This window comes from Paramisgurnus dabryanus, chromosome 11 (genome assembly GCF_030506205.2).
Source record: "Paramisgurnus dabryanus chromosome 11, PD_genome_1.1, whole genome shotgun sequence".
NCBI classification, from domain to species: domain Eukaryota; kingdom Metazoa; phylum Chordata; class Actinopteri; order Cypriniformes; family Cobitidae; genus Paramisgurnus; species Paramisgurnus dabryanus.
Genome location: NC_133347.1, coordinates 2542783 through 2565924, shown reverse-complemented (window position 1 = coordinate 2565924; position 23142 = coordinate 2542783). Strand labels below are relative to the sequence as shown.

The window sequence follows — 23142 nt, the reverse complement described above, 5'->3', positions numbered from 1 at the left end:
CTACACAGAGGCAATTTTAATGTTATAATAAATTATCTATGTGGTATTTTGAGCTAAAACTTTACATATGTACTCTGGAGACACCAAAGATTTATTTGACATCTTAAAAAGTCCTGTGAAATGTCCCCTGTAAATAAGCATTATTTATGAGGCTCTTATATTTAGCTTCAGGAATGTAACTTGTTATTTCATTAATAAAAAGTTAGTAGTGTGTAATTGAAAATACTTATTTTCACAAATGTCTCTTTAGTCGTTTCATTAACACATTTGACTGTATTTTGCTGCAAAAGCCTCTAAGTACAAAAATCTTGCCTTTTTGAAAAAGTCTCCAGTCACTCTTAATGTCCTTACTGAAAGAAGATATAAGACTTTAAATGTAGTGATCCTGTGTAGCTCAGTGGTACACTCAAAAAAATATTTAGGCCTAATTCATAAGATTTATGTATTTTGATTACATGTAACATTTCCATCCATTTGGATTACATACTTCTAATCTAAAAAAAACAAATAAACTTTATATGATAGATATTTTTTAGATATATGTAAATGAAACCAGTAAAATTTATGTAATAGTTTTACTTAATCCAATGTGTTTTAAATGCATTTAAAAAATGGATTATGTATTATTTATTAATAAACCCAATTCACTTAAAATGCATTACATTTAAGTATCTTACTAATAAACCATTTATACATTTATATGTTCCTCCTCCATTCACACTAAATCACAATATGCTATAACAAAAAAACACAAAAAAGAAGAAGAGCCAGACCACTTGGTTTTGCATTCAATCAATTTATTTAATACTTCAAGGCATTACTCATAAGGCAGCAAAAAAGAGCAGCTAACAACTAGCATGACAGCCATGGCTTATACACCTCGTATTGTGTGCAAAAATAAATAAATAAGTGTGTTTCAGACATTTCAGCCACAATCAACCTCATTCCACAAATAAGTGCAAACATTTTGAGCAAACAGGCTGCAGAAATACAAAAAACCCTGTAAAACTTGAGGTAGACATAAATCAGTGACAACAACATTACTTTAACATTTTCAGAAATCTGTGACATGATGTAATAATAATAATTTAGAATGATTGGGTGGTAAGAAAAAAAAATGGCACATGGCTTAGTGTTTTGAGTGGCTGTGTGCCATTAACAATTTTCATGCATCTTTAATTACATGTTAGATATACATCAATTACATTTTTCAAAAAATTTTAAACTTTTAAAATTGTTAAAGCAATATTCCAATTTAATAAAACAAAAATCCCAATAATTTTCTAACCCCATATGTTTATGTTTTTCTTTGTTCAGTCAAGAAGAAATAAAGTTTGAGTTAAAGATTCCAGGATTTTTCTCAATTTAAGACTTTATTCGACCTCAAGTTTACAGTTTCAATGCAGATTTAAAAGAGCTCTAAATTATCCCAAATAAGGGTCTTATCTAGCTAAACGATTGTCATTTTCAAAAATAAAAATAAAAGAGGACTTTTAAATCACAACGTTTTGCACTAGCTGTGTGACACACTAGCATGACATAACTGAAACTACCGTTCCAGTGTTTACAAGCGAGGAGAAAGAAGAGCGTTCAGATGTTGTTGTTGTATGCGAAATGATACTAATTAATGTCTTTGGGTCCGTTTATTATTTAAAATGGTCCACAAATGTGCGTTTCACATTTGTGATGTGTAAACATTTATTACGTAGTACACAATGTCGCACTGTGTGTCACATGGATAATGCAAGACAAGTTGTTGTTTTAAAAGTTTTCTTGCCAAAAATGATAATCTTTTGGATAGATAAAACCCTTATGCCTCGGTTGGGATTGTTTAGAGCCCTTTAAAGCTGCTTTGAAACTTAACTGTTGAGGTCCAATAAGGTCTATTAAATTAAGAAAAATCCTGGAATGTTTTTCTCAAAAAACATAATTTCTTCTCGACTGAACAAAAAAAGACAAACATCTTGGATGACAGACAGTAAATTATCAGTATTTTTGTTTAATGAAAGTGCAATATACCTTTAATGTTAAAAAGTTCACTTGTAAATGTACAAAAATGTACCCACTTTGAGGGGGATGCATCAGCGTGTCTGTCAGGTATTCACTGAAGCATCTTTCAGTGATTGCTCGGTTGTATCAAGTCCAGTTCCATTAGGATTTTTTGAAAGGTCAAAGGTGCACCTGAGGTTCTTCTGGTAGTTCAGTTTAAGTGCATAAATGAGTCCAAAAAGTAATTGCACACCCATGTGTGACACCAAGTAGGTTTTGCAAAACTTCCACTGTCTGTGCAATCCCCAACTCACCAATTTCACAATTCTGGAGAAGAACAACAAAAAAATCAGTCCCAATAGCAGGCAAAGTGAAATTTTCAAAAATGTGCAGGCAAATTGTTTTACAAACTCTGATATTTAAAATATGTAGACTGATTCAAATGTTTAAAATAATAGAACATTAGTCACAAAACCATCAAGAGACCTGAAAACAGATAATCACCTTGTTTAAACATCTAGTTATCCAGAAGATATTTATATACACACACATACCCATACACATACATATAAACAGATAGATATAAAAATAGAGTAGGTTGACATACACTTACCACATATTCTTTAATGTGTCTCTCCATGCCTTCTTTGAGGTAGATACAGATGTCTTCAACTAGAACAAGACAAAAAAACACAATATTTAATGATTTTCTTTAACAATATTTTATGTAGATAATAGTTTTTATAGAGACAGATAAAGATTTTGTGAGACGAAGAGTATGTATTTTTCTGTTTCAGAAATATTGTGTCCCAGCATGTGTGTACACTACCGGTGAAATGTTTGGAATGAAGTCTCTTATGATTATCATGACTGCATTTATTGGAAAAAAAAACACCTGTTTCCAATATTGACAATAAATCATCATATTAAAATGATTTCTAAATGATCATGTGACACTGCAATGATGAAAATCCAGCTTTGCATCAGAAATCAATATCTTTGTAGCATAACTTACATACCCTCTCTAGCAGGTTGTCCCACCATATAGACGATGAAATGATGCTGTATCTGTAAAATAAAGTTTTAGTTAGACACACACAATGCACTCAACAACATAGTATAATTGTAACATTCTTTTGTTCATAAAGTCACAGAGATTATAAGATTATTTTATTCTGATAAGTCTCCAGTAGCCTATGACTTTATTTATTTCTTAGGTTTCAAACATTAAACCACAAAAAATAACCAATAAAAGCAACAGACACTGCAGGGTAACTTACATCCAACAGACCATCTGTGTAGTGAGGTGTATTTTACTCTGAAACATGCAACGCGTCACACATGTAATTAAACAACAGACAATTATATTTTAGATAATCACATCAAACTTGTTAACTTTACTCACCTACAATTTGGCGATCGTAAACTAGTGAGATGACGATCCAGTCCAATGCAAAATGGCGAGTGTGTGTGAATAGACGTCATTTCCGCTTCTGCTAAAGTCAGTTTCCTGACACTTGTATGTAAATCAATCTCATAGAATTTATCCGGTTTGTTTCACGGCTAGATTTATTTAATTCATATTCATACATTTTAACTGATTAAATCTAATAGTTTTTAAATTGAACAGATTTATATATATTCTAATAAATCGGATTTCATATATTTTTTAAAAATCGAGTATTTAAATAAAATCTAAATGATCCAAATACTTAAAAGTAAATATTGCCAGGAATCGTTTTTTTGAGTGTGGATAATTTTATTAGTTGTGCAAAAGGTCATGGGTTCGAACTCCGGGAACACACGTCACATACTGATAAAAAATGTATACCTTGTAATGCACTTTAAGTCACTTTGGATAAAAGCGTCTGCCAAATGCATAAATGTAAAAATTCGGTCAATTTCCTAATATATTCAGGAAATCTCCTTTAACCAGAAAAAAAATCTTCTAATTCTTCTTTCATGGATTTCGTGCTGAAAAATCGTTTAAAGGTGCTGTGCGAGATTTTAGCGGCCTCTAGCAGTGAAATTGCCGATTACCACCATTGGCTCAGTTAACGGCTCAGAAGCTACAGTAGCCGCCACAGGACACAACATGTAGTTTCTGGGTACAAAGCGAAAGTTGAATGGCCTGAGCATCGTATTAAGCAGTGTTAGGGAAAGTTACTTTTAAAAGTAATGCATTACAATATTAAGTTACTCCCAAAAAAAGTAAGTAATTGCGTTAGTTAGTTACTTTTCATGGAAAGTAATGCTGATGTTACTTTTTAGTTACTTTCGCGTTACTTTTTCTTTGCTGAGGCTTGATCTCTTTCAGGGCTTGCAGGTGTTTTGAAAAGTTCTGCATTCAGAAATTGCATATTTCATCACAAAAATGTCGAGCTCTGGCCTGCCATCTCAGTTTTTGACTCAACTGTTCCCACACAGGCGTGCATAATGTGACTATGTTTAGTTTAATTCAGTACATAATTTTTTTTAAATCGAATTAATTAAACAAAAAAAGTAACTTTCATTACTTTTTTGAAAAAGTAACTCAAATATTAAAGGGACACTTCACCCATTTGCGTTAAGCTTTGTATAGTTAGAAACCCAGTCATGTTTTTGAATGGCCGTGCATCATTCCCTCTGTTTACCCCTGAGACAGGAGAAATACGGATTTCAGTGTTGCACTTCCTTCTTTCAATGATGTAAAAATCATCATTTTGCATCATTGAAAGAAGGAAGTCCAATATCTTTGTAGAGGGGGTGAGACTACAAACACTCCTTTTCTCTGTCAAATAGGCACTAAATTCTACATTTATGTTACATTTCGACTACAAATATGATCCACTTTTAATAAGGATTAATGTTTTCACGGGTGAAATGCTCCTTTAAGGTGTACATTTAAAAAGTAATTTGTTACTTTACTCATTACTTCAGAAAAGTAATATTATGCACTTTACTTGTAATGCGTTACCCCAACACTAGTATTAAGCAGGTTTGAAGCGAAAGCATTTGCTCATTATCATTATCTCATTTTTGACGGAGGAGGTGTTTAGCTGCTTTTGCATCTGAGCTCTTCATAAATCTCTATGTATGTATTTAGTTGCGAGTAATGTGAAATGTGGACTTTATTATGAGAGAGCATCTATAAATGTAATTGTAGATTTATGGTGTCTTGTTAGAAGCTTTTTAATTAAATGAGTACCACAACAAAAGGCAAAGAAAACATTATCCTCATGTTTATCTTGAAACATTATGCAATGTGAACATTACTTTGACACAATCACCACAGATTATTGTTAATTGTAATGTAGAAGGCATTTGTGTAGTTAATTTAAATTAATAAGCATTGTGAGAAGCACTATACAACTAAAAGTGAACAGAATCCTATGTGGTCATGTTTTGATTCATGCACTAAAGCAACGGATAAAAAGCATATAATGCAATACAGAAAGTCATTGTATTGAAATTACCCACTTTATATATTACAAAGAGCCTTTCTTTTATCCACCAGTTCCTGCGTGCTATTGAAGAGAATTTACATACGACTTTAATATCTTTGGCTTGCATTATTTATACGTTTCGGTTACAGGGCAAGATCTCCATTTGAAAGATGTGGAGACAGTGGGAATACAAAATTTCTCTTTTAAAGACTTGGGATTCCCATCTTATTTCTTCTCTCTCTCTGTTATTTTTTTCAGGGCTACCTTCCAGCCAATAAGGAACGAAGGGATCTTGTTCTTCAAAGGAAGAGAGAGGAGTATTTTGGCTTTATTGAGCAGTATTACCACTCCAGAACAGATGAAAACCACAGAGACACATATCGACAGGTAATGCTTAACACAGCCTTTTACTGATTGACAACATGCCTATGTTTTAATGAACATCTGATTTGTGTGGTGTAACAAAATGGCAGTTTTCAAGGTTGTCAGGGAAAATCAAGGTTAAGCGATTACTGTGCTTCATTTCAATTCTGTCTTGTGTTATAAATCTTGCGCATCATCATATGCAGGATTCCCCACTGAAAATTTGTTAGTTAAGGTGGTAGGGTTTGGCGGGTGGGCGGAGCTGGGGGCGTGGCAATCAAAGGCTTTTGTGCAGCGAAATTTGTTATTATTTTTTTTGGACGACCTAGTTAAAGTGGTAGGGTTTCACAGCTTAGGCGAACTGCAAAGTGTTGTGAGAAACCCTGATATGTGCAGATTAATAAATCGATGAAGTGTGTGATGCTGATGCGATGTCAATGTGACAAGCTTAACGTGGTTTTGTTTAACTCTTTCCCCGCCATTAACGAGTTAACTTGTCAATTCAGAGAAAACGCTTTCCTGCCAATGCCGAGTTTTTTTGGCAATCCGTATTTCCGCTGTTATCCACCAGATGGCGCTCTTACCCAACGTATACAACCTAGAAGCAACCGTCACGTAAAAGATTTCAATTCAATTTTATTTATATAGCGCTTTTCACAATTGTTAATTGTTGCAAAGCAGCTTTACATGAGTAGATGTAGAGTAGAACACTGAGAATCAATACATAGTATAAGAAGTAGAATATAGCAGCTAAGGATAAACCGTGTAAGCGAGCGTATTAATAATGTAACGTATACAGTAAAGTGCTAAGTTAAGCCAAAGTTGGCTGACTCTCCCTGGGACTAAAAAACCCCCTAGGAGAAAACCCAATGGGAAAAAATCCTAGAAGGACAAAAAACCCTAGGGAGAAATTAATATATATATATATATATATATATATATATATATATATATATATATATATATATATATATATATATATATATATATATATAGACACGGTAGGGATAGGAAGCGGGTAAGCGGATTAAACTGGTTCAGCCGGTGGTCGTTGGTCGCGCATCGGCTGGGCATCACTTTGAAGGACAGCCAGTAGATCAGTGGTGCGATGACCTCCACAGCAACATGAACTGGGTTTGTTGGTCTCATTGTCTTTGGGGTCGAGGACGAGACAGGGAGACAAAAACAGAATTCTATTAGCGTAGTGGCCGTTCGCATGTAATGCAAGTGTCATACATTATAGTGGTTTAATTCAGCTCGGTTCCAGACAGGCTAACTATTGCGGCAAGAGTAAATTACCCATATGAGGTATGTGTGCTTTGTTCTAGACAAACTACTGCGGGAAACTCTGTGTATGTTTTGATCATTGCTCTAAATCAGTTTTTTTATCAGAAGTCTTTCACAAAAACGCAATTATTTCAGCTTTTTGCTCAAAATTTTTTATTTTTAAAGAAACCTACCCATGTTTAAGAGGTGATAAAAAGAGAACAAATGAAGCTAGGATAAAAATGTTTTGATATATAGGGGCCTATTTTAACGATCTAAGCGCATTGTCTAAAGCGCACAGCGCAACGTCTAAATGGGCGTGTCCGAATCCACTTTTGCTAATTTAACGACGGGAAAAATGGTTTTTGCGCCAAGCGCATGGTCGAAAAGGGTTGGTCCCTTTTTTTTAATGAGTAATGGGAGTATTTTGGGCATAACGTGCAATTAACCAATGAGAGTCTCAGCTCTCATCCCCTTTAAAAGCCAGTTGTGCTTGCGCTATGTCTAATCCCTATTTAGATGACGGACTTTGTAAACTAAAAAGATAAGCGGAGGAAGAAGATCCCCAGTTTAAGATTAATGTTAAATGATTGTGTTGTTTTTCACTTGTATTGAAATTAATTTTTTTTATCAAAACATTTAAAACCCGTTTTCTTTTAGTCATGGAAGTAGAAAAGCAGGCTTTTAATTGCTTTAAATGTATGGCTATCCAATATCATCCAAAAATTATTTACAAGTATGTAAGAAAAGGTTTGTACTCTAAAAATACTTTATTTGTAACAAACAGGAGATAAAGAATTTACAAACGGCTCTCCGCACGTTTCAGCACTTGGAAAGCGTCCTGAGTTTTTTTAAGCATTACTTAAAAATGTTTCTCATCTCATCATATACAATAAATCCGTGAGGTCGCAAAAAAAACATTTAAAAGTAGTTGCATTTGTTTAAAGCAAAGCATTTATTTACTTACCAGGCTGCAGGTGAAGCAGCTCTTTGTGCCTTCTTACATCTCATAATTAGTCCTCATTTATGTCCAAGAGACTCAATAATAATCTTTTACATTTAATCCTTTAATCTTTCATATTTAAAAGCGTTTTTGTGCTGCTTGCGCATTCATATTTGTGATAAGCAAACCTGCGTATTCGTCCCGTTTATAGGTGCATATTACTAATGCGCTCTTTAAATAACATAAAACACTATTGCGCCATTGACTTTAGACTTTAGAGCAGGTTTTAGTTGATCAATGGCGTAGTCTATTTTAGTTGCCTCAAAATAGCAATGCGCCAACAATGCGCCTGAACACACCTCGTTTTCAGACCAGAACGCCCATGGGCGCAAAAGGGGGCGCAAATGCATTTGCTATTTAAGCAACGTGCCGCTAAACGTGAAAATTATCATGGCGGAGGGTGGAAACGAGCAAAAGACACTTGCGCCGCGCATTGCGCTGCATTGCTCTGCATTGCGCCGGGTGTAAAATAGAGCCCATTGTATGTTTATATATTTAAAGAAGAACATTTTCTAAAAGGCATTAAACTTTTTTGAAAATAAAAAAATGTTAATGCTTGCAACTTTTTTTAAACGCGTTTTTTTTTTAAAAAAAGGGTTAAATTCATGCATGTTGTCTTTAAAGTAGATAAGTATTTATGGTAAAAAAATGTGTTGAATAATTGTGATCTCAGTATTTGCCATAACAATCATAATTATGATTTTCCTACTTTTTGAGCAGCCCTACTTTTAAGGATTATGTTTATTTATGTATGCTTAACTAGTAAACTGGTAAATCGTGGTTAGCTGAAAACTTAATTTGGATTGCTTATTTTACATGTTAGTGGTCTTGTTTTGTGTAGTTAATGGTTATTTGTCCAGAATAAGTTTAATTGGTAATAGCTAAAACTCACACACCCCAGGCAAATATGAGTCACCACATAAACAATTGCTGCCGAACCGAAGCAAGTCTATAGATTTGTGTTCAATGATTCCTGGTTAGCTGTAGTTACAAGTAATATTTATCACCTGCTTTCAATTAATTAGATGTAATTTCTAAAGGCTAAAGGCAAATAGTGGATATCCTGCTGTCTTGCAGAAATATAGCTGGATACACACTATTGATCCTAGAAGAGAGGTTTAGTGGAAAAACAAGCTGTTAATATGCAGCTAGATTTAAACCCAGTACATTTGAACTGGTGAAATATTACCTCAATGGATTATTGATAATGATTGCTTCGACTGGCAATGCAAGTTTGTATTTAAATTTAAGACTTTATGATTTAAGAGTTTGCTTTATAGCCCTTGCTGGTGTCTTTTAGGGAACTTAACCATGCACCCCTCACCAAAACTCTATGAAAGACGCGTCAGCAAATCTGTTTGTGGATGAAAGAGATAAGTGGGGTTTTCACAGAGATTATTGGATTGGGACACTTTGGGGCGGTTTCCCAGACAGTGCTTTAGGGCCATTCACACTTTAATGATAACCATAAAATTAACTATAATGATAACTATATTGGCATTCACACCACCGGATGATAACAATAACTTTTTTTATTCGCTTGCGTAGCAGAGTACTTGTGCAAATAATTTACCTTCAATGGCATTATAATATTGCCTGTTTCATTTAATAATAAAAAACATTTGTGATCATTTTCATGTCATTTAAATGAATAAATATGCTGTTCTTTTATAGCCGCATTTACAGCGGCTATAACCAGCAGATGTCCTCAATATTCTGCATTTTACATATATCTCTAAACAGCTTAATCTGGTTTGTGTAATCTAATTTGTTGCCTTTTGGTGTAGTAGAATAAAACCATTACGTAGTGAATTTCACTGAAACTGCAACAGCGCTGGACACCTGAAGTAATTTTATGTTATGGACCTCAGCAATGAGCTTTTCCACAATCGTAATAGATTAATCTTTAAACTGTGTAGTTATAGTTATTGGTATCATCCAAAATTGTGAATGGCACTTTATCCTAGTCTTAAACTAAAATGCATGTTTGAGCTGCCTTAATTTACAAGCATCTTGCACTGACAAATCTTAATGTATATCAGTGCCATTGTTAGGAATGTTTGTAAAAACTACTTGCATATCCTAAAATATAACTTAGGTCCTGGATTCATCTAAATGAGCAACTGCAAATGTAGGACCCAAAATTATTCAGACACTTTGACCTCACCAGGTTTTGCTTAAGTGTTTTTTCTTAAAAGCATTGCTTGGTAATTGGTTGAACTAAATTGGTATTATTTATTTGTCTTTTAGGGGTGTAACGGTACGCAAAAATCACAGTTCGGTGCGTACCTCGGTTTTGAAGCCACGGTTCGGTTCATTTTCGGTACAGTACGGGGAAGAATGCATACATTAAACTGCAGGTTGTTTATTACTATAAACTTTTTTTTAACAATTTCTTTACACTTTTTAAAACACTTTTTATTAAAATATAATAAATAAAATATATATAAAATAAAAAGATTAAAATACTGCTGCAAAGTTCTTCACTAAATAACATACTTTTTTACATTATTTTATAACAGTAGGTAACTCTTTTCTTAACCTTCTCTTAAACTTTTTCTACTAAAACCTTGCACTAAACTAACAAATTAAATTCCTGAATACATTTATGAACTATTAGCCTACATTTTTGCACCAAATGCTTTGATTTATTTTGGATTATGTTATATGTTTGAGAGAAGACTTGCGCTGAACGCGGAGACTTCTGCCACTTAATACGTTCGTGTGGAAACATGAAAAATTGACCGCACACAAAACATTGCATTCGGCCATTCAATGCACATGTGCACCGTGCCGAAAGCCCTGTAGCGAAAACAGTCCGGTATGAATACACGTACCGTTACACCCCTAGTGTCTTTACATTTAAAAGCTGACAGGTATTGAACCTGCGGTAATTTATTTGTGAGACAGATAGCCAAAACCAGTGAAAATAGTTAAACTCTGAGTTCTTTTCATATTTTATTACCATTATCTAAATTATTGTGAATTAACGGCGATAATGAAAGAAATGTTGAAGGTGCTTGAATAAATTATATTAGTACTTCACCTTGAATGTGTTTAAGACATATTATAGTATCCTTTTCAGGGCTGGGTTGTTTAATGTATAGAGTGGTTTTATGATTATATAAAAAAATATATAATTGATGTATTTTTATATGAAAACATTTATGAGCCTGTCTGTCAAATCCATGCTAAAGCTTCATAATCTGAATATTAGATGAGGAGCATCAAAGTTGATTTCAATCTTTATCATGATCTTACTCCGTCAGTATTAAAGATATCATCATTATATTTTCCCAGAATGCTCTTTACATTATGTAGGATGATTTAGAAATAAATGACTTTAATCGGGGTTTCACAGGCAGGGTCACATGCATTATTAAAATAACATTATTTTCATAATTCAGGGATGCTTTGTGTTTTTAAAACACCATTCGCAGGTTTTGTTAGACTGTCAGCACACTAAATCCCTATTTAAAGATGTTAGAAAACAAGTGGATGTTCATTGAATTGGAGATGCAAAGTGGAGATGAACCTCGTAAAGTGCGACATTTGCAAGATTACAAAGATTATGTCTCGAAATGCATCCCCTTTAAAGCACTATAATCATCAAAGCACTGCCTTCACAACATTCCCCACCTTCAACTGCACGTAAGACAATTACTGTCGGATTTCAATAGGCCGACTCTGAGAAATATTCTCATTTTTATGCATTTCTGTCAGGTTTTCGTGGTTTCGCACAATAAACAGTTTAACCTGTTGTTGAATGTCAGTGGCGCTGTTGAAAGACTGCACTTACCATTCCTGTATCTTTAAGAAACACTATAATCAGTTTCTGCTAAACATTACCCCCGAATCAGCCCAATTATATAAAGACCTGAAGGTTTTGCTTTTAGCAGATAATAATAATAATGTATAATTTTGCATACTTTTTTCTTCATCACTAGGATATTCAATGTGTAGCAGCTCGAGGTAAGATGTCTTACCCTTAAAGGCACAACGATGATAATTCATAAGTAAACAGTTCTGGGATTAGAAGTACTAGAGAGACTATGTGATAAAACGGATTGTAAATGTCGCTTGTGCCGATAAGATAGATATTACACTTCTAAAAATCCTTATTCAATCACTACCTTTATGTTTTACTATAAAAATCTCTATCTCAACATCCTTAAACAAGATGCCTTCACCTGAGAGGCACAGATATTAAGCCTTCTTTAAAAGCACTTTTCAGAGAACGTATATTGAATTTATGTGTTTTATTCTCATCTCTTTGGCACATAGTTTTGTTTTACACGTTTTAATCAGCAAAACTCGCCTGTGCACTTGTGCTTGTCAGGTATATGTATTATTTTAAAGCAGAGTTAGATGAACAATAATAAAGATACTGATTAAGAAAATCTTTTAAATGTGAACTGTGCACAGCTTCTTGTTTTTGTTTACATTCTGCATATACATACACACACACCACCCAGTGTAATTCATGCGCGTGGTACTGTACAGTACTTTATCATCAGACCTATTCTGACAGTTGACAGGATTTCTATAGGCCAATGGCCCGTTATACAACCAAACATGACCAGCAGGGCCTGTCAGTATCCCATTTATCTTGCCAGGCCAACATATGTTAGTCAGAATCAGAAATCTCACAGAGTCAAAGTGTGTGTTTGTATATACATACACTCACCTAAAGGATTATTAGGAACACCATACTAATACTGTGTTTGAGCCCCATACGCCTTCAGAACTGCATTAATTCTACGTGGCATTGATTCAACAAGGTGCTGAAAGCATTCTTTAGGAATGTTGGCCCATATTGATAGGATAACATCTTGCAGTGGATGGAGATTTGTAGGGGTGACCCTGAATAGTCGAAGATTCGATGCATCGATAGGAGAAGCCTGATTCGACTACCAATCTCACAGTCAAATCGTCGCAAAATGTGTTATAAAATGAGGATCATTCAATTTTGGCCGTATATGGGTGCACACATTTTCTGATTTCACATATAACAGCTTTTTCCTAATATATTAATATACAGCATGTTATGATAATGCTATGCAAATAAAATCTGAAGTAGCTTTCAATAAATATTTTTAAAATGCGTTAATAAACCCAACAACCCCTGTGACAGGGCTACACGTCCATAAGATGTTCCTACGTTAATAAACCATGGCCTCTTTGTTTCTACATTTAAAAGACAAAGCTGGCAATTCTGTCTATACTTTCATTCTTTAATAATTTCTTTATTTTATTTATAAATCACTCTGGGTTATCTGATTTAACTATTTGGCTTGTGTTTTGTTACGGTGCACTTGGGGCATTTTGCACATTTGTTCTGCACTTTGTTACTTCTTATTTTATTAAAAATTGTATTTATTAAAAAACGTAAATTCGGTAACACTTTAGTATAAGGACCAATTCTCACTTTTAACTAGTGTCTTATTAGCTTACATATTAGCGGTTTATTAGTGCTTATAAAGGACATATTAATGCCTTGTTCTGCATGACCATATTTTACATCCCTTAACCCAATCCAATACCTAAACCTAACGTCTACAACAACTACCTTATTAGCTATTAATTAGCACTAAATTGGGAGTTTACTAAGGCAAGTGTCATAATTAATAATCAATAAGTGTTCCCCATACTAAAGTGTTACCGTAAATTCTGATCTAATTTAAATCTGTACATTTTGGATTGCTTTTCATTGTATAGATGTTGCGCTATTTCCTGCTGGCCATGCTTGCGCATGCAATTTAGCCGAACGGGCTAGGTGCTCTGCGTCTCATATTAAAACAGGGTGCTAATCAAAAGTTAAACTACAAAACAGGTAAGCTGTTTCTTTAAATTTTGATGATGAAACAGAAAATGTCCACTGTAAAAAAATATGCTGGAAATCCTCGTCATTGGCAGGGGAGCGTTTCTCTTAATTGACGAGATATCTTGTCAATGGCGGGGAAAGAGTTAACAGCATCATTAAGCTAGGGCCGTTGTTGTTATTGTTTAGCGACCCTAGTGTTAAAAATTACATATTGTTCCTTTAAATAAAATTCATATTTTAAAATTACATGATTCACAAAAGAGTTTTAGCGTAGTGAGCGTTGGTAGCCATAGGTACGCAGTGACTTTTGTGAATTGCTTGAGACTAAGATGCCGTCGGTTTCGGAAGCCAATTATTATTATTATTCATAAAGTTTAAAATACGGAGATTTTTCTTACAAAATTGCATTGCTTACTCGCTAAAGACCTTTATTAACCCCTTAGAGATGGGTGGATGTTGCTGTGCAGGATGGATGCACTTTTTTGGGCTTTAATGTCATTATACGCTTGGACAAAAGCAAGGACATTTACTAAATAACTCCAAATGTATTCATCTGAAAGATGGACATATGTTTCTCGGATTGCTTGAGGGTAAATAAATCATTTTAAGATTTGGCTGCAGTCTCACTTTAAGGATGAAAATTCTACTTTAATGCCAATTGCATTGTCTTTTCACTTTATTTTTTAAACAAAAAGCTTTTGATTTCCACTTCTGAATAGTTTTTGATTCCCCAAGGACAGATGTCACTGAAGGACACCGCACCCCACTAAACAGAAAAATCCCTACGTCATCCCGAGACAGTGAAGGTTATAGCTGGCAGAAAGCTACAGATAGCTGTTGTAACACAACCAGAATTGTGAGTTGAGATCAATATGCTTATGGGCTGTAAAACTCAGGTTAATGGTGCAGGACTGGTAGTCGATTGCTATTCCCTGCTTCCTCTCCTCTCAGGGCCCGTCGGCTCCCAGCCTTTCATTTCATCTACTGCGGTACAAATCGGACACAGACCTTTAAAAGGATTTATATGGTGGTACGTAGCTGTTGGACTGGCCCCTGGCTGTCTGGAGAGAAACATTAAGTGACCTTTTAGTGTGGTCACAGTCAGGAGAGGGCAGAGAACGGCGGTGAATACAAGTGTACTGCACTTCATTGGCCGTCCAGTGACCCGCATTACTGCAGAGCCATTTTTAAATAATATGTCACAAGAGGAAATAGTGACGGTAGGGAGAATACGAAGAACAAGGACACGGCGTTGCACGTTTTCATCATTCAGGTTTTACGAATTACTCGTTACGTACCGGATCGATACGGCGTGCAGTTTGGGCCCTCGTGCTTTCTTCCATTTACTGGAAGGAAAAAGGCACGTGTAACTCAATTTAGTGCTTTGGGGGTTATTGATTTACTTTCTTATTTTCACCCGGGTCACCCGTGTTTCTGGCACACCGAGTCGGTAAGCAGTTTGTGTGGATGTGTGTTGGAGCTTACGCGTGTGTCCCTGTGTGTGTTTCCACAGATTCACACCGATATCCCGAGGACAAACCCTTTGATTCCTTTGTTCCAGCAATCTCTTGTGCAGGAGGTGAGTGATAATCTTCTTCTGCATCAACACCTGAATCTCACGACCGCCTGTATCAGACGCCCACAAGCGGCACACAAAAGGCCTGATCTCAGGCAACAAGCAGCACACATCTAATGCCTTCACAAAGCTGAGAGGAGAGTTTGCTGTTGTTGATAGATTTTTCATTTGTGTCAGTCAACACCTATCGCTCTAATTCAGCTTTGTGTCACCGCATGCTTACCAGCAGGGGGTGCTGTGGGGGTTTTAACATGCAGAGAAGTGAAAAATGCTTGTAACCAAGTAGGGTTGGGCAAAATTTTAAGTGTTTAAACTGAGCTGGAGTTTGTCTTATTGAAATTCAAATCAGAAGGACAGAAATAGGAATTTAATTAATCTAGAAGATAAACACAGTCGGAAAATAGATTAGTTATGCTTTTTTTGACAAAAAGTATATAGTAAAAGAATTTTGACTCAAAAAAAAGAAAAAAAAAAATGAAGAATACACACATCAAATTATATTTCTCTAAAGTCGGGGATATGCTGTACTACTTTCAGATTGCTTATAAAGGTTGTTTATTCATGACCTATATGATTATTTCCTGTCAGTTTAAGTTTGGTTTAGTAGTGGTGTTTAAAAATCCTAGTTTGAAAATATATGAGCCAACCATTGTCAGTCCTTAATGGGAATATTTTACAAGAGGACTTTTTTAAGATGTAAAATAACTCTTTGGTGTCCCCAGACTACATATGTGAAGTTTTAGCTCAACATACCCCACAGATAATTTATAATAATATGTTTAAATTTCCACTTTGTACTGTATGTGTGTGCCGTTTTTGTGTGTCCTTTAAAATGCAAATGGCTTATTCTCACAAAATCCAGGTGTCCAGCATCAGATCTTTTTTAAAAGCCCTTGAAGCCATTATTTTTTTTTTGCACATATAAGATTAAGGTCTGAATTTACTATAATCATTATTTTTAGAGTATTTAAAAAATATTTCTTATAGAATTATTTAAATTATTTTAGATTATCATTATAAAACATTATCATTACCGCAACATGATATTACATTAAATATATGCATTTACAAACTCTTGTTTCGGTAATGAGAACTAAAAAGTTGCCTAGGTACTATGACAAACAAAATTTTAACTTTTATCTGCAGAGAAAAAATAAGAACTGCTTACCTGGTAGCCATCTTGAGTGTCACAGTCAATTATGTCATTTTTTTGTTGTTGAATATGTTAGTTCCTTGAGGGCTTAAACAATGATTTAAAATTGTTGTGGAGGATGAGAAAATTTTTCTTGGACACATTTATATTCCTTATTATTGTCTCCACATTTATCAAATGATCACCAAATACCACATGTTTCTTTACTGGAAATGTTTATAGTATTACATGCACTGAAGCTTTTTATTTTTTTAATTATAAATATTTCCATGTCAAAGAACCCAAATTCAGTCATGGACACATTACGGTAATGAATATTTTCCCCTTAAATGTGAAAAAACAACAAAATTGGTTTGCATGATGTCATGTGCAAAATTGTACATGAAAAGATGTTTGTATCTGTATGCATTTACTTTTATTATCAAAATGTTTCATGACACCTCATAAGTCTAATTTCGCGAGAATCACCCAAATGAGCTGTTGAAATGCAAACACTGATCGCTATAATTGTGGTTTGTTGAGATTGAAACTCAATTGTGCTGTGAATTATTTTTTCTCTCTCTTTCTCTCTGAACTAAATGGCAGTGCCATGGTTGGATAATGCAGATTAAGGGGCGATATTATTATAATAAGATCCCGTTATGACATCACAAGGGGAGCCAAATTTCAATGACTTATTTTTTACATGCTTACAGAGAATGGTTTACCAAAACTAAGTTACTGGGTTGATCTTTTTCACATTTTCTAGGTTGATAGAAGCACTGGGGACCCAATCATAGCACTTAAACATGGAAAAAGTCAGATTTTTATTATATGTCCCCTTTAAAAGTTTTTTTAAATACTTAACATTTAGCTCTAGTTATTTTTTTTTTTGGAAAAAATTGAGTGAGTGGGGGGCCTTCAAATATTGTTGTGGGCAACTAGGGGGCCTTGAAGTGAAAGAGGTTGGGAACCACTGCTTTAATCCAAAATGAATCACATCGTTCAATCTATACATTTTTTATCAGTACATTTGCTCCCTGGGGATCGAAGCCGTGACCTTTGCAATGCTAACGCAATGCTCTTCACCAGAAAGGTTTCAGCTCATTGTTAAGTGCGTCCCCGGCGATGTACAATATTTAATTTGAATTTTACTTGAATAAATTAAATTTACATTTAGGATTTAGGAGATGCTTTTATCCAAAGCAAAGGAAACAATAAAGCATTTTGTCATGGGGATTAATTCACATTCAACTTAAATTTAGAAATTGAGTTTGAATTAATAGACATTCTCAGTTCTGTTTCGAATGACACACAACCCTGGAAAGTGACTGGATTTAAAGATACAGATATACCATGTGATTGAATGGGCCTGTGGCTGTAAATTAAGCAAAAATGAGCTATAAAAGCCTTAATGATAATCACAGTCCATTTGAGAAATGAATCATTTTGTGTCATTGAAGGGGATTGCTTGTTTTTCAGGTGTTTGAAAGGATTCTGTTCATCTGGGCCATCCGTCACCCGGCGAGCGGATACGTGCAAGGCATTAATGACCTGGTTACACCTTTTTTTGTGGTTTTCCTTTCTGAATTTGTAGGTGAGTATGTGCCTTGTAGTTTATTGCTTTAAACACGACTCGGTAGGCCCACTTGATACTGATTGTTTGCTTGGCTAATAGATGCATTGGTGTCTGTCATCTGTCAATGTCTGAGATGTTTTGACAGACAGGCACTTGACTGACAGACAGGAGTGGAAAACGGTTATATGGATGTAAACAAACTGACAATATTCTGTCAGGTGAAATTAACCTTTAGGAAAATATGCCAGATGCACAAATACAGAATATTAATTATATTTTAAAAAGAAGCTGTAAAGACCTGACGGAGAGGTGTGGAGAAAAAGACAAAGAAGAAGTGAGGAGGTCAGCAAATGAAAGAGAGAAAGAGAAGGAAAGACAGACACGGAAAGAAAACCGAGATGGTTGACAAACACACAATGAAAGATAGACAGAAAAGAAGGCAGCTGGGAGATTAAACAGAGACGGAGGAAAAATAGACAGCTATGAGAGACAGACAGATGAGCAGAGAGAAGGAAAGATAGACAAGAAGAAAGTGATGAAACTATATACAGGGAGAGAAGGAGAGCTGGATAAGACACATAGAGATAGACTGAAGAGATAGATGCAAAAAGACAGATAGACAGATGGATGAAAGACCGACAGAGGCAATCAGAAGGAAAGATTGACAGAGAGAAAGACAGAGAGGAATGATAGGCAAACCAATAAAACGATATACACAAAGAAAGAGACAGTTGAAAGAAACGGATGTGAAGGCAGACAGACAGAAGGAAAGATAGACAGACAGACAGACAGACGAAAAGAGGAGAAGATAGGCAAAGAGAAATGTAAATATATACAGTACAGGGAGGAAAAGTCAGATGTGTAGAATGGGATTACAAACGGAAAGATAGACACAAAAAGAGAGACAGACAAAGGGATGAAAGAGAGACGGTGATGGACCGAAGGAAAGATCGACAGGGATGGAAAGAAAAGACAGCTGGAAGAGACAGACATACAGGCAGACAGACAGAAGGAATGATGGACAGATAGGGAGGAAGACAAAAAGAGAGGAAAGATAGGAAGACAAATAAAAAGATATACAAGGAGGAAAAGTCAGATAGTAGAAAGGGATGACAGACAGGGCAGATAGAAGAAAAGATAGACACGGAGAGAAAGACAGTTGAGTAGAAAGGGATGACAAATGGTGGCAGAAAAGAGAGACGAAAGTCAAACATACGGAGACAGAAGGAAAGATTGACCGTGAGAAAGACAGTTGGAAGAGAGACAAATAGAGAGGGATGACAGAGGCATAGAGGGAAAGATATACATGTAAAGAAAGACAGATGGGTAGAAAGGGCAGACAGATGGAAAGATAGACAGGGAGAGAAAGACAGATGAGTGGCAGACAGAAGTAAGATAGACACAAAAGAGAGAGACAGAGACAGGGACGAAAGACAGACAGAAGGAAAGATTGAAAGAGAGAGAAAGACAGATGACAGAGAAACAGAGAGGGATGGCAGACAAGACACAAAGAGAACGACAGTTGGGAGAGATAAGACGGACAGAAAGAAGGAAAGATAGACAGTGAGAGAATAAGGAAAGAGAAGAATGACAGGCAGATAGATGAAACGATATGAGTTAAAAGAGACGATAAATGAGGGATGATAAATGCATAGAGGAAAATATATACAAGGATGGAAAACTGTTGGAGGGAGAGAGACCGAAAGAGTGATATAGGGTAGTGAGAGAGAGAGAGAGACAGAAAATAGTCTTTCTTCATCTCCTCATTGTTATTCTCTCTCTTCACCAGCGCTCTGCCCCTCCCTTCTGTATTTATTTCCTGTCGTCTCATCTGAAGGTTAATTACTTATGGATAGTTAAGGATTACAGAAGAACAACAGCAGGCTCATTGATCTCACCGCCGTGCTGCTACTGCAATGACACCAGGACATACCCACAGATTACCTGGATCACCAATCGATTTCTCTTTTTCTCCCTCCTTCGCTCGCACGCCCGCACTTCTTTCTCTCTTTTCATCATCCCTCTTTTCTTCACAAAGCTCATTTACTGAAAAGCTGATTTTTCATACCAAAGCCTTTCTGTTTCTAATTTATTTGTGAATGCGTGCGTGTTTGGGATTCGCCGTGCGGCTCATTCAATGCCGCAGGATGAATGAGCCGCATTGATCCTCTGGATTTGAGTGTTTACAGAAGCATGGAAGGGTGCCGAGCTCACGGCGGGGGGCTCGACCCGTCAATCGATGCGTCTGAACGAACCTCATGATCCCAACACGCTGTTGACGGGAGATAAAAGAGAGAGGTTGACACCCGCGAGGCGCCCTCCCCGCTCCGTCGTGCGACGAGCACCTAAGGGCCAAGAAGCGGCTAGTGGCAGGCGTTAACGGCTTCAAAGTCACAGGTTTTCACTCCGCCCACTGCCGTTTCTTTCGGACGGCACGCCTCGGTGGTTTTCTAGGGCTCCTCTGCTCGCTTTTTGGTTTTCAGCAGAGGCCGTCCTCAGAGAGAGAAGGTGCAGATATGTTTTGGCTCTTCACACTTAGCTCGATATCAGCGAGTAGTGCTTTAAAGACAGTGTTGGGAACGTTACTTTAAAAAAGTAATTAGTTATAGTTACTAATTACTTCTCAAAAATAGTAACTGAGTTAGTAACTGCGTTACATTATTATAAAAGTAATTAATTACCAGGAAAAGTAATTACTGCGTTACTTAAAAAAATCTAATATTTCAAATAACTTGAATACCCCTTACAAATTAAATATGTTAAATGACTAAAATGAATACTAAAGAGAAATCACAAATTTTTTGGCAGCATGTGACGATTTGAGGTGCTTTATTAGATCAGAATTACTTGCCACAGACGTGGAGAGAGTTTTTCTTCATGGGCATAAGTTGCACATTACACAAACATTATTGCCTTTCACCTCAACAATGGAAAAGTAGTGCTTTATACTTCGTGTTTGCGATCGCTACCTTTGCGCTTGTTGTACTTGCCATCACCCTGTCGCCGGTGTTTTCGGAGTGATTGATGCGCGATGACCGGGCTGTCTGTCAGTGCTTTGAGATGGGGCACAATCAGCAGCAGCACCGCTGCTCGTTGAGAAGAGAAAACGACGCGTATTTTCATGTCAGTCTACAAATGTCTCCAACCACGTCAGAAAAGATAGCTAGATTTGTCCTATAAAGTCGCTAAAGTGATAGAAAGTTGCTAAATCTAGCGACAAAGTGACAAAGTTGCTCAGACTTTTTTACACTGCTCGCTCGCTCAGACTCAGTCGGACTGTGCGAGTGGGCGTGCCTGTTTGTGAACTCTGCCTTTGGTTGGCTAACGTTGGAGACTAAGCCAATCACCATCAGCTATGTGGTTCTCCCACCCCCTCTAACACACAGACACACCAATCAGCATCAGTTATGTTTCTCCCAACACACACACACGAGAAAATCAGTGTTTGGCTGAGAGAGTGAGCATACGCGGGTGAAAATCACTACAGTTAGATCAATTTTAGTAACGCGCAGCATTTTAATGTCAGTAACGATAACGGCGTTATAACGGGGGAAACAGTAATTTATTTGATTACTCGTTACTGAAAAAAATAACGCAGTTACTAACGCCAATTACTTATAACGCCGTTATTCCCATCACTGTTTAAAGAGTAGCCAGCAGGTAGGAGAGTCACAGCGCCCTTCGGTTTAAAGTGTTGGTATTGATGCACCAAAGGATTTGAAGTGGAGAGAGAGACCGGGCGAGAGAGTGAGAGGAGATTCTCAAAGGGTAAATCATCACATTTACCCTGACAGCAAAAAGGACAGCGGGGAAATCTGCTCTGTAAAGCATCAATGCCCTCTCTCTCTATATATATTTCTTGCTTTCTCACGTACATTGATTTTTATTATGGTAGGGGATGTGTGATATTCTCACCTTTTTATTACCTTTCTTGTTTATGGGCCGTTATTTGCGCAGTTAGGTTGGAGTTTTAGTGTTAGATTAATAGTTTTTCTGAGACAAGTTTGTTGTAAGTTTGATGGTGTTTTTGATTGCGAGCATTGAGCCACAAGTCAAATCTTACTGTTTGTGTCACGGTTAGGGGGTAAAATCAGTAACGCATAGCTTCTTATTTCTTTCTTTACAGCAGCAGAATAAAAGACATCAATGTTCAGTAGATGACTGAATTTATTTATAATCACAACGGATTCATTTTTAACCCAGTAACTTTAGGCTAGGGCTAGTCAACTGGTGGGCTACTGGCCAAATGCGTCTCTCCAATCATCTTTATTCAGCCCGCCGGTCACTTTGTCTGATTTTAAATCAGCATGGTTTAGAGCTGTGACGATGCATTGCATTTCCCATTAAAAAGACCCCTCTGAAATCGATTCTGAATCGCAAGACTTTGATTCTGCGTTTCATGCACAGCTTGTGCGTGTACTACAGGTCTTTGATCAGTAGGAAGTCCTTATCAATCTAAAATCGTTTACAACGTGCATTTAAAAAAGCAACACTCGTCAAACACAATCATTCAAAATATTCTTTATATCATGAAAATACCTGAAACTATTTAAAGAACAGCAATATAAATATATTTTTATAAACATTCCCTGGAATAGTGTTTGTAATGGTTCTTCTTCTGTGGCACAAAGGAAGTTTCTGCATGAGAGCGCCCTCTGGTTTTTGGATGTGGCGGCATTTCACCGTAATTCATTTAAATTTATTCATTCAGAAAACGCGCAGTTGCACGACTTATCGTTCCACCCTTCTAGTAGTTCCTTTTAAAGTCGCTTTCTACTGTACACAACTAATGACGGCTGATAAACCAGAAGCAGAGTCAGAAAGAGGGCTGCGTGGGCTGCCAAACATCTTTGTGTGTAACTTTTGGATCCAGTTTGAGCTTTGGAATGCCATAAAAATATAAACTTGTGCGACTACACCACATGTCACATGCCGGCCGTATTTCACTGTTTCAATTGAAACACAGTGTGCATGGTGAAATGTAT

General features: G+C 36.2%; 1 protein-coding gene across 2 annotated transcripts in view; it reads left to right on the top strand.

Annotated features, from left to right (window-relative positions):
* tbc1d22b (TBC1 domain family, member 22B) overlaps positions 1-23142 on the top strand; it is a 79370-nt gene that overhangs the window by 16404 nt on the left and 39824 nt on the right. For both annotated transcript variants that reach the window (XM_065270267.2, XM_065270266.2), the window contains 3 exons: positions 5673-5801; positions 15384-15449; positions 18061-18175. In XM_065270267.2, coding sequence (XP_065126339.1) covers positions 5673-5801; positions 15384-15449; positions 18061-18175 — 310 coding nt within the window. The remainder of the gene's footprint in view (positions 1-5672; positions 5802-15383; positions 15450-18060; positions 18176-23142) is intronic.